Below are 13,398 nucleotides of genomic sequence, written 5' to 3' on the forward strand. Positions count from 1 at the left end.
ATGATTGTTATTTATGACGGAGTAACGCCTATTAGGGCCACACTGAGGAAAAAAATTCGGAGATTACAAGAGTAAAGTCGGTTTTACAAGAAAAAAAAGTCACAATTTTATGAGAAAAGGTCGTAATTTTAGACTATGTGTTATTTCCTGTTTATACCAGGCAATTCAGGAAACCACAACTCCCCAACACACCCTCTCAAAAGACTAAGGGAAGCTAAGTCACCACACCAGCTACTCTGGTGAAACGAAACTAAACTGTTTCTCTGCTGTTCAACCTTTGTCTGTTCAGTAAAATGGCAGAAGCTTCTTTATCATCTCAGGATCATTTCAGCTGTGCAGTCTGTCTGGATCTCCTGAAGGATCCAGTGACTGTTCCCTGTGGACACAGTTACTGCATGAGCTGTATTAAGGGATGCTGGGATCAGGACGATCAGAGAAGAGTCTACAGCTGCCCCCGGTGTAGACAGACCTTCACTCCAAGACCTGTTCTGAGGAAAAACGTCATGCTGGCTGGACTGGCTGAGCAAAAGAGGATGACTCAAGTCCAGGTTGCTCCTCCTGCTGTCTGTTATGCTGGACCTGGAGATGTGGAGTGTGACATCTGCACTGGGAGAAAACTCAAAGCCGTCAAATCCTGTCTGACGTGTCTGGCTTCATTTTGTGAAACTCACCTCCAGACTCACTATGAATCTCCTGCCTACAAGAAACACAAGCTGGTCAAAGCCTCCACACAACTACAGGACAGGATCTGTTCTCAACATGACAAACTGATGGAGATTTACTGTCACACTGACCAAAAAATGATCTGTTATATGTGTACAATGGATGAACACAAAGGTCATGATACAGTCTCAGCAGCAGCTGAAAGGACTGAGAAACAGGTAAGAGAAAAAACTTAACTCTAGTTCTGATTACATTTTGGTGAATAATGCATTATTAAATATGCATTTGATAAACATTTTGTCTCTCAGTCAGTGCTTACAAAACAAAACAATAATATTGTCTTTCCATACCCAATTTCAATGTTAAATATTTTTCATGTCTTAAATATCTTAAAGTAAAACATTTGGAACCAGAGTTCATGGAGAAAAAGTTGTAGAGCACTCAACAATTGGGAGGTGTGGGCTTTTTCTGTTGTTTGGCTGAAAAAAAAATGTGATGTTTGTGCACAGAGACAGTTGGGAAAGACCCCCAAAAATTACCAGCAGAGAATCCAGGAGAGAGAGAAGGAGCTGCAGGAGCTGAAACAGGCTGTGAAGTCTCTCAGGGTGAGTAGTCAGCAGAGGACAAGATAACAGTTAGCAGCTGGAAGAAGCATTTTAGTATTCAGTCAAAACTCTCCTTCAGTCAGTCAGTGAGGGGCCCAGTGCTGGACCACTGTCCAATCCCACTGAGCTCCACTGTGGAGAACAGGCTGTCTGGGCTTCCAGTAAGAGCTGAGTGAGAGTGCTGCTTCAAATGGACTCCCCTCCTCTCTGTGTGTCTCCTCACAGATCTCTGCACAGACAGCAGTGGAGGACAGTGAGAGGATCTTTACTGAGATGATTGAGTCCATTGAGAGAAGACGCTCTGAGGTGACAGATCAGATCAGAACTAAGGAGAAGGATGAATTAAGACTGGCTGAAGATCACATAAAGAAAGTGGAGCAGGAGATTGCTGAGCTGAGGAAGAGAGACACTGAGCTGGAGCAGCTTTCACACACAGAGGATGACATCCATTTCCTCCAGGTAACATCACTGACTCTCTGATCATCTACAGAGTGGGGTGTCCCTCACAATGGATGTGCTGTACACTTATTCTCAGTAAAGTTTATTAGAGCTCTATAAAAGTTTGTGTGTTCATTTCCATGTTATTTCCATGTTGTTGTTTGTCTCTCTGTAGAGTTTCCAGTCTCTATCTGTTCATTCTGGACATAAAAAGTTACCCAGCATGACTGTCAATCCAGTCTTCTCTTTTGAGGATGTGAAGAAATCTGTCTCTGAGATGAGAAAGAGACTAGAAGAATTCCTCAGCAAGGAGACTCTCATGATTTCAGAAAAAGGTTGAAAAATATTTTTACTGAAATCAGACTTTGTCAGATGTCAGAGAGAGAGAGGGAGAGAGAGAGAGAGAGAGTGAGTAGGTGAGCCTGTAGGTAGGTATAAATCGTAATGTCAGGGGGTAAGGTTATTAATAATCATAATAATCTCCTTAATCATCAACCACACATCACATTCACACGGACATTTCTGCCCTAAATGAATCATCTGCAAAACAATCAACAATTTAACATGACACAAAGAAAACGCTGCTCCACACATTTAAGAAAGCTGTAGAAAATTATGGTCAAATGCATGGTTTTATATTGTACTTAAAATTAATACCAAATCTCCACAGCTACAACAGACCTGCTTTCCTTACCTACTGAGCCCAAGACCAGAGAGGACTTTTTACAATGTGAGTGTACTGATCACACATACAAACAAATGTCATGAAATGCCAATATATTGGGTTGTGATGATGAGTTTATAATGTTGATGTGAGTGTGTGAGTTTAATGAGTTACAATAAGTTAATGATCTCCAATCTAAAAAGTAAAAAGAGAAAACGTCTGAGAGTATGAGAGTATTAGAACTTTTTAGATTTAACTGAAGTTTCCTTTGTTTTGTATCTCCCATATCAGGTTCCTGCAATCTCACACTGGATCCCAACACAGTACATAAGCTCCTACGTCTGTCTGAGGGGAACAGAAAGGTGAAATGGACCAAAAAAGTTCAATCATATCCTGATCATCGGGATAGATTTGATCGGTGCTTACAGGTTTTGTCTAGAGAGAGTCTTACTGGACACTGTTACTGGGAGGTTGAGTGGAGTGGTTTGGTTTCTATAGCAGTGTCATATAAAGACGTCAGCAGGAAAGGAAAAGGTGATGAGAGTAGGTTTGGACGCAATAATCAGTCCTGGAGTTTGGTCTGTTATGGGTCCAGTTATGCTTTCAGGCACAATGATAATAAGACTAAAATCCCAATAGTTCCCAGCAGTTCCAGAATAGGAGTGTATCTGGACCACAGGGCAGGAACTCTGTCCTTCTACAGCGTCTCTGACACAATGACCCTCATCCACAGAGTCCACACCACATTCACTCAGCCTCTCTATGCTGGATTTGAGGCTGTTAAGTTATCAGCTGTCCAGATCTGCAGTTAATAAATTGCCAGTCATAAACGCAATTGTTAAGTCAGTATTGGTGGAGGATCAGACACACTCTGTGTGTGTGTGTGTGTGTGTGTGTGTGTGTGTGTGTGTGTGTGTGTGTGTGTGTGTGTATGAGTGAGGGTGTGTGTGCGTGTGTGTGTGTGTGTGTGTGTGTGTGGAGAGAGGGAGAGGTAGACAAAGAGTGAACAAAATGAAAACAACGACGCGATCACTTACTCCTGTCACCGTGTGCTGTCATTACATCTGATAAATGTCATGTCTTAAAGTGAATTTCGTACACTGTAAATTATAGTTGATGAAAATGACTCTACTCTTACACTCTATTGTCTTCTACTATAGACACTAACCCAGTGACTGTCACCTGACTTCACACAGCAACATGTTTATTTTATGTTTATGTGACATTAATAAAAGATTTTCCACTTGACCCCTCTTTCATTATGATTATGAAGTTGATACTGTTTGTACAGTGATCAGAGAGAGAGAGAGAGAGAGAGAGAGAGAGAGAGACTTTGAGCTGAAGGAGAGCAGGATAATACGAGAGTACACATATCAGTGAAATTATGTCATCATTTGTAATTGATACGTTACTACCATTGATGGATTAACTTTTTTAACCTCCACCAAAAAAAAAAAAAAAAAAAAGACATCATTCAAATGACCAGAAATATGTTTAGGTGAGATCGTCGTCAGTGGGCGGTGCCTGTCCCTCTACAAACATGTTTTGATTAACTACACTGTATACTATGCACTATACTATATACTACACTATAATATGCTATACTATAATGACAAAGCAAGGACACGATAAGCCCGATGCATTTTAATTAAGGGAATTTTATTGTGGCATTACTAACATATAAAACAATCCGTAGTTTGTCTGCACATACAAAATCAAAATTCACTTTTACAAATTTCATAAGGCCTTGTGTTCCAGTAGTAGATATTACTGGGAGCGAAGTTTGTTTTTTTTTATTATTTTATTTTTTTTATTTATTTTTTATTTTTTTAATTCCCAGAGCTTGGCTTCATAATCAGTTTGAATGACACAAAGAAGATCTAATAAAATAAACTTTAAAAAAAGAAAAAGAAAAAATTCAAAACATCATACAAACACTGACAAAAAAATTCTTCTAACCATGCAAACAAAGTCACAACACGTTTTACACACGATCTTGTTCCAGGTCCAAACTTCTCCAAACAGAAGATCTCTCTCATTTGAGAATTTGCATATACCACCAAAGGCCATTTTTACCAATGCAGAGTATCCTCTGTGTCTCACGCTGTCCTGTTACCTCACGGGGCCTGCATTTTTTAAAAACCTTTCTATTTTTTCTTTTTCGCTTCAAAAAAATAGGTTATTTCAGGGACAGCCAGATAAACATGACATAGTGTTGTACTAATCAGAAAGTTCCGGATTTAGACAATTGGTCTGTTTGGAGTGCCAGTCGCTTGACCAGTCGTTGACGTGACGATTCTCACCAATTCAGTCACTGCAGCTGATGTGAGAGATTTACATGCCATGTTGTTCTGCTGAAGGTGAAAAAAAAAAACCTATTCGGGCCTAATTCTCCTTACACCTCACCACATACTGTTTTCAGGCATTGTGCATTTGATTAAATCCACGATGCAAAGTCAAAATGATCTGAAACGTGGTGGAAAACCGGTGAGAGAAAAAACTGCCGGAGAAGCAGTCATCGGGCAGTAACTTTCATAGGCTTTTATAGTTGCCAGTAAAAAGGTATTTGGTAAACGACAATTACAGAATCCTGGGGCCTGTAAAGGTAACGTCTGGTTGAGATAACTCAGAGTGAGTAGTAAACCTCCTAATAGAAGAGCCCTATGGCTTCATTCTCCTAGCAAAAGAAAGCCATAGGGTTCCTCTATCAGGAGGTTTACTTAGTTACTCTGAGTTAACTTAACCAGAAGTTACCGGGTTAAGCCTTCATAGTACAGCCCTCTGCTTGCTCTGAACTCTCAGCCTCGTCCGATTTTGGCGACATATGGGGAACAAAAGAAGAAAAAAGAAAAAAAGAAAAAAAAGCAAAGCAACGTCCAGTAACTGGTACAAACACCGTGTTGTGTTTTATCATGCAAGAGAACAGCAAAGCTACAAAGACAACAGAAATGCAACCAAAGACGAAATAAGTGTGGTCATAATGGTTTCTTATTCTACTATGACTGGAGAAACAAGTACGTCCACTGGTTTTGGGGTTTAAATACATTACATGAAAGCCTTACAGCATGAGAAAGCTTTTGGACACATGGTTAATTTCCTTTTCTTTTTCTAAAAAGCTCACTTGAAAGGAAGGGACAGAATTGGGATTCTCGCAGGTTAAACAGCATAATCTCATATAATCCCCCCCCCCCCCCCCCCCCCCCAATTCAGTTTTTTAGTTACATATTTTCATGAACCTTGTTCGTTAACAACGTTTGTTTTACGAAGTCCTTCGGTCAAATGGCGGAAGCAGAACATAATTGAATCTCCGTTTTTCTTAAAAGAGGAACAACACTTTTAAATCTAAAATGTTAACATTTTTCCACACGTTCAGTCTCTGCTGATCATGTCGCATCGGCATGCAAAATGTTTTGGATGGATAACGATACTCTCTCAAAGTGGGAAGAAATATTTGGGACTTCTTCACAGCGTGAACGATTTTTACACATGAAAGCATGCATTCGCCAGTGCTGAACTTGGCTGCACTAATTATGAGTAAGGCTCCACCCATGCAGAAGAAAATTCAAAACACAGAGATGTGGTCATACGCGTACTGGCCTACGTCAGCTACGTTATGAACGCCCAGGTGTGAACTTGAGTCGTTTTTTTTAACTATCTGACATGGCCGTAGGATGTAGGCAAAACATTGACCAAAAGTTTCTTGGATCTCCTGTCTCGAGTACGAGGTAAGGAGCTATTATGCCACGAGATTACGGAATGCTTTGGATATGATTAGGCTACGGTTATGACTATGAGTAAACGGGTTGAGCGCTATTGTGGTTCTCCTGAAGTTGTTTTTTTTTTTTTTCAATATTTCCTGCTTAAAATTGATATGTTGGATATATATGATGATATGATACACAGAGAAGACAACAAAGCTTTAACTATGAACTAGAATACATTGATTTATACGGAGGAGCTACCGTATGAAGCGACAAATCACAATACTATGACGCTGGATTTCTCCTCTAAGGTAACACACACATCGACTTTATGAGAGATGAGTATATGCAGTAGCACTGTTTTAATAAATATTTTGTCTGAAGATCCTTTAGTTATGTACACCCGTTCCTGAGATTGCAGTCCACCTCGATATATTATAATTAAGCTATCAGATAAAAACTGTCCTGGGACCAGTGTTTGGCCAGTGTTAGTCTTAAGGTCATGCCTTAAGTGTGGCAATGTTTAGGCTACGAAGAGGCCGTTCATCTGTCCTGATTCAGGCCGGTCAGTCAAACAGGTTCAATGGATTTACTTTGAATCGCTTCACATTAAGTTGTAAAAATTCTGAGCTACTAGCTCATTGCGTAACAGATGGATGTACCTTGAGGTTTAAGAATAGTGGGGAGTAGCTTAACTTTGGTTGGCACGTTTCCTGAAACGCGGCCCGAAAAATGTTGGTATAAGCGATGAGTCTTGAGCATCGTAAACGGTTAAAACACTGCGGTCTTATTTTAGCGTCAAGCAAAAAAAAAAAAAAAACATGTTAAAATGTTATTTGTTGTTGTTTTGTTCATTTTTTATGGGAAAGCATGGGCATTACAATAGATTTTAAACTTTAAAACTTAATGTGGAGAGATTCTGAACCATTCCTTTTCATCGTAACGTTCATCTTATCTCTTGTAGTGGACTGACTTCAGTTGTATATAACCTGATATTTATTTCGGTAATACAAACGCCACTACATTTTTTATATACCTGCAATACTTAAAGTGACATCAGGTGATCAGAAAAAAAAAATCTGTTTTTCATAACATTGTGCTTTTCCGTATGAAAACACAGAAGTACCTGTCAAGGTAACATGAATCTAATAGACTTTAAAAATATTTCACACTGTTTACAGACTTTTCTTCTTCTTTTTTCCTTGTTGAAAAATATCAGTAACGTTAGTAATACTTAAAAATGTACAAAATTTAATATAAACAGATTTTAAGTTTTTCAATGTTTCTGTCTCTATTTCTCACTACTACTATCTGCCCTTGTCCCTCTCTCTGTCCCTCTGTCCCTCTCTCTCTCTGTCTGTCTGTCTCTCTCTCTCTCTCTCTCTCTCTCTGTCTCACTCTCTCACTCTTGCTGTCTGTCTGTCAGTCTGTAAAGGTAAGTTGAAAGGCTACAGCTACTCCAGAGGAAGGTTCACTCTCAATGTTCTCTCCATTCTGGCTGTTGAAAAATTAATGTCCATAATTTTATTCAAAGTAAATCCAATTGTAAACAAATGACATTTGAAACAGTTCAAATGAAATCATAGAAGAAACCTCCCTTTTTTTTTTTTTTAAGTGTCCCGTCGGTTAATTTAATTACGCTCCAGAATGACCCCCTGAAACTGAGTGGATGATGTCAGTCTGTCCTGAGTTGACTGTTACTGCACCAAAAATCAGACAAAGTGTAGATACTTCACAACGCCCTCGCTGAATGTCTCGTTTAAAAACCTGAATAGACAGCATCTGGTTTAACTCAGAATTTGTTCTTAGCTTCTACCACTCCTAAAGACTTCTCAAAATAAATAAATAAATAGATAAATAAATAAATAAAATTGACAATATATAAATTAAACTGTCCTGTAGACTCCTCAAGATGTTGAAAGCTGTTATATTTTTTTAAATTTCAGTTGGTTATTATCGACTGACCTGTCACCTCTGATGGTAAAACACAGGAACTGAAAATATAAGTGAGGCACCAAGGCCCAGCTGTGTTGAGAATTTCTGTTTCAAATTTACCTACTGACAGCCCTGAAACCCAACAGAAACTATGTGAATTTCCAATGTGTGATGTGATTGGGCAGAAGTATTGAATTAAGAGCAAACCTTCCTCCCCCCTCTGGTTCAGTCCCTCCTGTAATTGTCACTTTCCACCACTAGAGGGGGTAGTAGTACACAAAACCCTTTCAGTCTCCATTGAGCTTCTCCATCATCACATTGAGCTTACAGACAAACCAGCGGCGCAGTGGGCAGTAGTATTCGTAGTGGAACTGCTCAAACTCTGGCGTTTGTCGGATTTCATGGAGGAACGAAATGTCCAGGTCGGACTCCAGCAGGAGGATCAGGACGGGCAGCAGGATCAGGAGGAGGCCGGTTGCCACGGCGACGAGACGGGCGGTGCTGCGCAGGCACGCGCGCAGCTGCTGCCTCCCCGTCTGCGGCCGGCACATGGCCCGCCGGGCGGCCTCCATGGCGCTCTCCCTCTCCCTCTCGGCCTGGAGCTCCGCCTGCATCTCCGGGCTAGCGTGGAGCTCCTTCAGGAGCCGCGCGGGGCTTTGAAAGAGGAGTTCGACGCCTCCTTCTCCGTCCTCAACCGGCGTGGGTAGCATGCTGGCGCAAGGGCTGTAGACCATGTCAGAAATAGTCAGGGCCCCGACTCCCTCCTCTTCCTCTCCCGTTACCTCTTCCTCCAGCCTCAGCACCTTGCCGTCGTCGCGCTGTCCTCCCGCGGCCCTGTCCAGGGCGAAGTCTTCCTCACCGTGCACCCCGGGGGAGTGCCCCTCCCCTTCCTCTGCCTCCACCTCCTCGGGGGTGACGGACGGCCTCAGTGGGGACAGGTGGACGGAGTCCTTCAAAGCCAGGAGACCTACGGAAAGAAGAAGAGAAAAAAAAATTCCTTTTTTTATTCTGGGCCTCCTTTGGAGAGAGAGAGAAGTAAAAGCAGGTTTGCTGATTTTAGGGCAGGGAGTGAAGAAAAGACTGGATCGGTCTGTAGTGCTGATTCCTCCTCATTCACCGATGTCTACCTCACACTTTCGCTCTTTTAAAGAAATTCCACAACTGACGAGCTAAATGTTGACAAAATTTGAACAAACGGAGATTTTGACAGAGATAACAAATAAAATATCTACCACACCCAGGAACTATTTGGGAAGCACAGCTTTCAAGGATGTAAAAGTCTAAATTGCATTACCGTATTACAATGTGTACTATATTATAATTAGTACTACATCATATTATAACTCGTACTTACTATAATCTTATGTACTATAGTACCTTCTTTGTTTTTTTGTTTTGTTTTTTTTTTTGGGTGAGGGGTGGGCGCATTTAACAATAGGTCAACATACAAGGTATAAAAACCATCCCTTGAAAAAGCGCTAGTTATAATTTGTTAGCTGTCTCACACAGCACATGAATACACCTCTTGTACATTGCTCTGGATAAGAGCCAAACGAACAAACATTGTAAACTGTGTACACTGTGTTTACCAACGCCACCACCACCAGTGCCACCACCACCAGTGCCACCACCACCAGTGCCAGCTCCGGTCTGCCACGCCCACACGCACACGCCTCTTAATCACACAGCACTCAGGGTAAGCTCGGCTGGCTCGGAGCTCTCCATGCCAATGGCTCTCCAACACTCACATGCATCTCCCAAAAGCCCCCTCCCCACAAACTGCCCCATGGCGACACACAGGCATGTTAATTCCTCCTCTGCCAGAGGTAATGAATCAGTTGAGTGAGGCTAGTGAGTTTGTTTGACTCTCTCCTTCTCTGTCTCTCTGTCTCTGTCTCTGTCTCTCTCTTAGTATGTGTGTGCGCGTGTGTGTGTGTGTGTGTGCGTGTGTGAGAGAGTGTGTGTGTGTGCGTGCGTGCGTGTGTGTGTGTGTGTGAGAGAGTGTGTGTGTGTGAGCATGTAAGGGTGTGTGTGTGTGTGTGCTTATACCACTTGTGGTGCATTGTTTGTGCAGTGGTTGGGATGGTAGGGTCCCAGCCGGTGCATACTGGGTAACTCCAGTCTAAATATATCCCCAGTTTGTGTCCAGCTTGTGTAGATTAAGACACATCTCCCAGCTAAGTTGTCAGTGACGTCAGAGCGACTCCACACCTCTATTCTCATCCACACACACACACACACACACACAAGCTATCTGTTCTCACATTGTCATCTAAAATTACAAGGCAAAAAGCCGCCACTGTTTTTAATCTGCGCTGACGAATTTTAAGACAGTCGCCATAGAAAGGGTTGAAACCGATCTCATTCACTAAGTTACACACTCTACAGCACTGGAATCATCTCCTCAAAACTCATTTTCCCTCAAACGAACAAAGCATTTTCCCACCACAATGCACTGAGTCAGTATCTGATTTTAAGTTCAGTGTGATTTAATGAAAATTCAGTGGAGGAGGGTGCTGGGCAGGACTTGTTTATGATTGTTGTTAAGTTTTGGTTTAACTGTTACAATAACCAGTAACCAGGAGGCTTCATCTCACCGACTGCTAGCACAGAGTCAGTTTGGATGTTCGGATATTGTCCTGTCAGAGGGTTTAAAATCTAAAATGTCCCATCTGTGGGTTTAAAATCAATGGTCCAGTAGACAAAAAAGGGGATAGATATTATTTCTAAATGCTATCCAGGCACAGATAAAGAGTGATTTTGACAGTAAATTGGACAACGTGACCGTAACGTCTATGTGCATATGTTGAGAAACATACTGCCATAAAGGACCATGTGTTTTCTGACTCTTTGAGGCCCAGCGATTTAAAAAAAGAAAAAGAAAAAAAAATACAAAAGAAAAAAAACGGTATTATGCGATGAGTTTGTAACACTGGCAGGCGTGTTGCGTTTTGGATCTTGATTAATCACACATAGAAGAGCCGTGAGGGGCCCGATACCAGAGAGAGAGAGAGAGAGAAAGAGAGAGAGAGAGAAAGAGAGAGAAAGCATGTAACCATAGCGACAGATACAAAGCTGTTTGGCACAGGAAGACAGACTAGATGGGAAAGACAACTAACTGTCCACAGACCGTTGGCGTTAGCTTCCATGGCAACAGTCACAGCCAACAGCATGCGCAACAACTGTGTGGGTGACCTCAGAAAAGAGGGAAGCGGATGAAGAAAAACGAGAAATAAGTAGCCGGGGGGGGGGGGGGGGGGCGCAAGTCGCGTCAATCCGTTTTTCGTTTCAAAACCCTCAGAGAAAAGCCTGTGACGTACGTCTCTCCTTAACGCATAACACAGAACAGTCATGGCAAAGAGGAATGAACTGGATACAAATTGCACCACTAATGTTGCCCTGTGTTTGAGGAGAGGAGCTGGTGACTGAATGAGGTTCACTGGTGAATACCATACCGTGATCTTCAAAAGATTAGTCCATACCGTGATCTTCAAAAGATTAGTCCATACCGTGATCTTCAAAAGATTAGTCCGCGGCCCGGTAACGCCCACCACATCTCCATAAAGCAGCGAGTTAGTCCTGAAACAGGTTGGCCCTTCTTTATACATTTCTGTTTAATCTCTCGCGTTTGGTTTTTTGTTGTTGTTGTTGTTGTTGTTTTTTTGTTTTTTTTTAAATTGGTGCTGAAGTGCCTGATTCTCTGTTCAGCTCTGCTCCATGCCTCAGTCTGCCTTGGCAGGCGCCCGGGAACCGTTTTCTCCCAGGATCACATCAGTGGATATTGGCGGGCGTCAGGGGGTGCTGACAGCAGAGGGCATTCCAATCTTTGGCATGTACCACTTTAACAGTGTTTGTTTTGGTTTCGGGGTTATGCCGGCAGTTTAGCGATTGTTTTTTTTATGTCCCCGATAGAGAGGATAATAGAGAAACTTGTTCGGTGTGTCATGGTTACTTAAGAGCTTGTACACCCCCCTCTACGAAACCGCATAGACCAAGTGTGCATAATCATCAAGTGTCTTTTAACAAAACCGGCATTCTTTCAAACCATTAGTCGTTCCCATTAGCCGAACAAAGAAATCGCTGAGTCATCTTGCCAACCAACCAAAAAAAAAACAAAAAAAAACAAGAAAAGCATTATAGAAGATCTCTAACGACATGTCTAATTAGTCAGCAGAGTCCAATCTGCAGGCTGAAAGCCTCTGCCTGAAGGTCTTTCTCTCTCTCTCTCTCTCTCTCTCTCTCTCTCTGTCTTTCTCTCATACACACACACACGCAGACATGCACACACAGAAGGGTGTTGGATCCATACCGGTTCCAGAGATGCGGTCCCCGTGGCCAAGAAGACGCACGTAGACATCTCTGTCCGTGTGATTGGCCATGCGGAGCTGCAGGCTGTAGCGTGTGGTGATCTTCAGCTGACACCTCATGGCGTCTGACCGATCCTCCAGTCCCCCACCCAGAACCTGGTTCAGAACCTCGTCCACGCTCCTCTCGGCTCCCAGAGGTTCCCTACATCCGAGGGTAACTTCCGCACCCATGCCCCTGTCTGCCCCCTCTTCCAGAACTTCCATTTCAGCCTACCGCTTTACCACACACAGACCGATCTGACCTCAACCCTGCTCAACGATGTCCTTCCTCTGGGCTCAAGTCAGGGTTTAACACAGTCAGACACACACACACTCACGCACGCACACACACACACATGCAAGTGCTGGGGGTACACCCAACTCCCTCTCCTTACCAGATGACTCAAATGTCAGGAGTGCTAACAAAGACCAGGCTTTAGGGACTGGATCAGCCCAGATGCATGATGGGCTATTTTTGCAGCATCAGTCACGGCACTAGGCAGAGATAATCTCTGGGTTGATTACAGTGCAAGAGACACTCGGGGGTGGGGGGGCAGCCCCCCCCCCCTCCCCATCATGGATACCTCCCTCTTTCCCTATGGCCAGGGCAAAGGGGAAAAAAAGAGATCCTTTCATTCACAGTCTTCCCTACTCAGGTTCAATACCAAATAAACCCACTGATGTACCCCTGGAAATACCACCACAGTGTCATGGTGGAGAGTCACACGCTTAAGGTTGTGTTAAAGTCTCGGTTTGCGGTCATTAATAGTAGACGGGGATGGATATTCGGGCTATGTTCAGGCTCATCATCACATAAGTCCATCGCAATGACCCTGCTCTATGGATTTTTGATTCCCACCAGTTACAAAGGTCGAGATAGAATACCACGAGACTCTGAAGTTACACTGTGTAACGTTAATGGGGGGAACACGTTGAGTACAAACAGTTCATTTGTAGTGTATATAAATCATCTTTACGTCATTGGCTAGACTCACAAGCTTCTGGGAACAGGCAGTGGCAGTACTAAAACGTACGCTATTAGCTTA

At 42.7% G+C, this 13,398-nt stretch overlaps 2 protein-coding genes across 2 annotated transcripts in view; one reads left to right on the plus strand and one right to left on the minus strand.

Annotated features, from left to right (window-relative positions):
- The first annotated feature begins 293 nt into the window (after nt 1-293).
- On the plus strand, nt 294-3,182 carry LOC115805795 (tripartite motif-containing protein 16-like). Its single transcript, XM_030766483.1, has 6 exons — nt 294-881; nt 1,173-1,268; nt 1,494-1,727; nt 1,882-2,041; nt 2,377-2,436; nt 2,662-3,182. Exons 1-6 carry the CDS (start codon nt 294-296, stop codon nt 3,180-3,182), a joined length of 1,659 nt encoding a protein of 552 aa, XP_030622343.1.
- Nucleotides 3,183-8,293: 5,111 nt separating this feature from the next.
- frmd3 (FERM domain containing 3) overlaps nt 8,294-13,398 on the minus strand; it is a 38,289-nt gene continuing 33,184 nt past the window's right edge. Inside the window, exon 14 of the mRNA XM_030780303.1 lies at nt 8,294-8,973. Coding sequence (XP_030636163.1) covers nt 8,294-8,973 — 680 coding nt within the window. The remainder of the gene's footprint in view (nt 8,974-13,398) is intronic.

The sequence above is a fragment of the Chanos chanos genome, chromosome 1 (genome assembly GCF_902362185.1).
Source record: "Chanos chanos chromosome 1, fChaCha1.1, whole genome shotgun sequence".
Taxonomy (NCBI): Eukaryota; Metazoa; Chordata; class Actinopteri; order Gonorynchiformes; family Chanidae; genus Chanos; species Chanos chanos.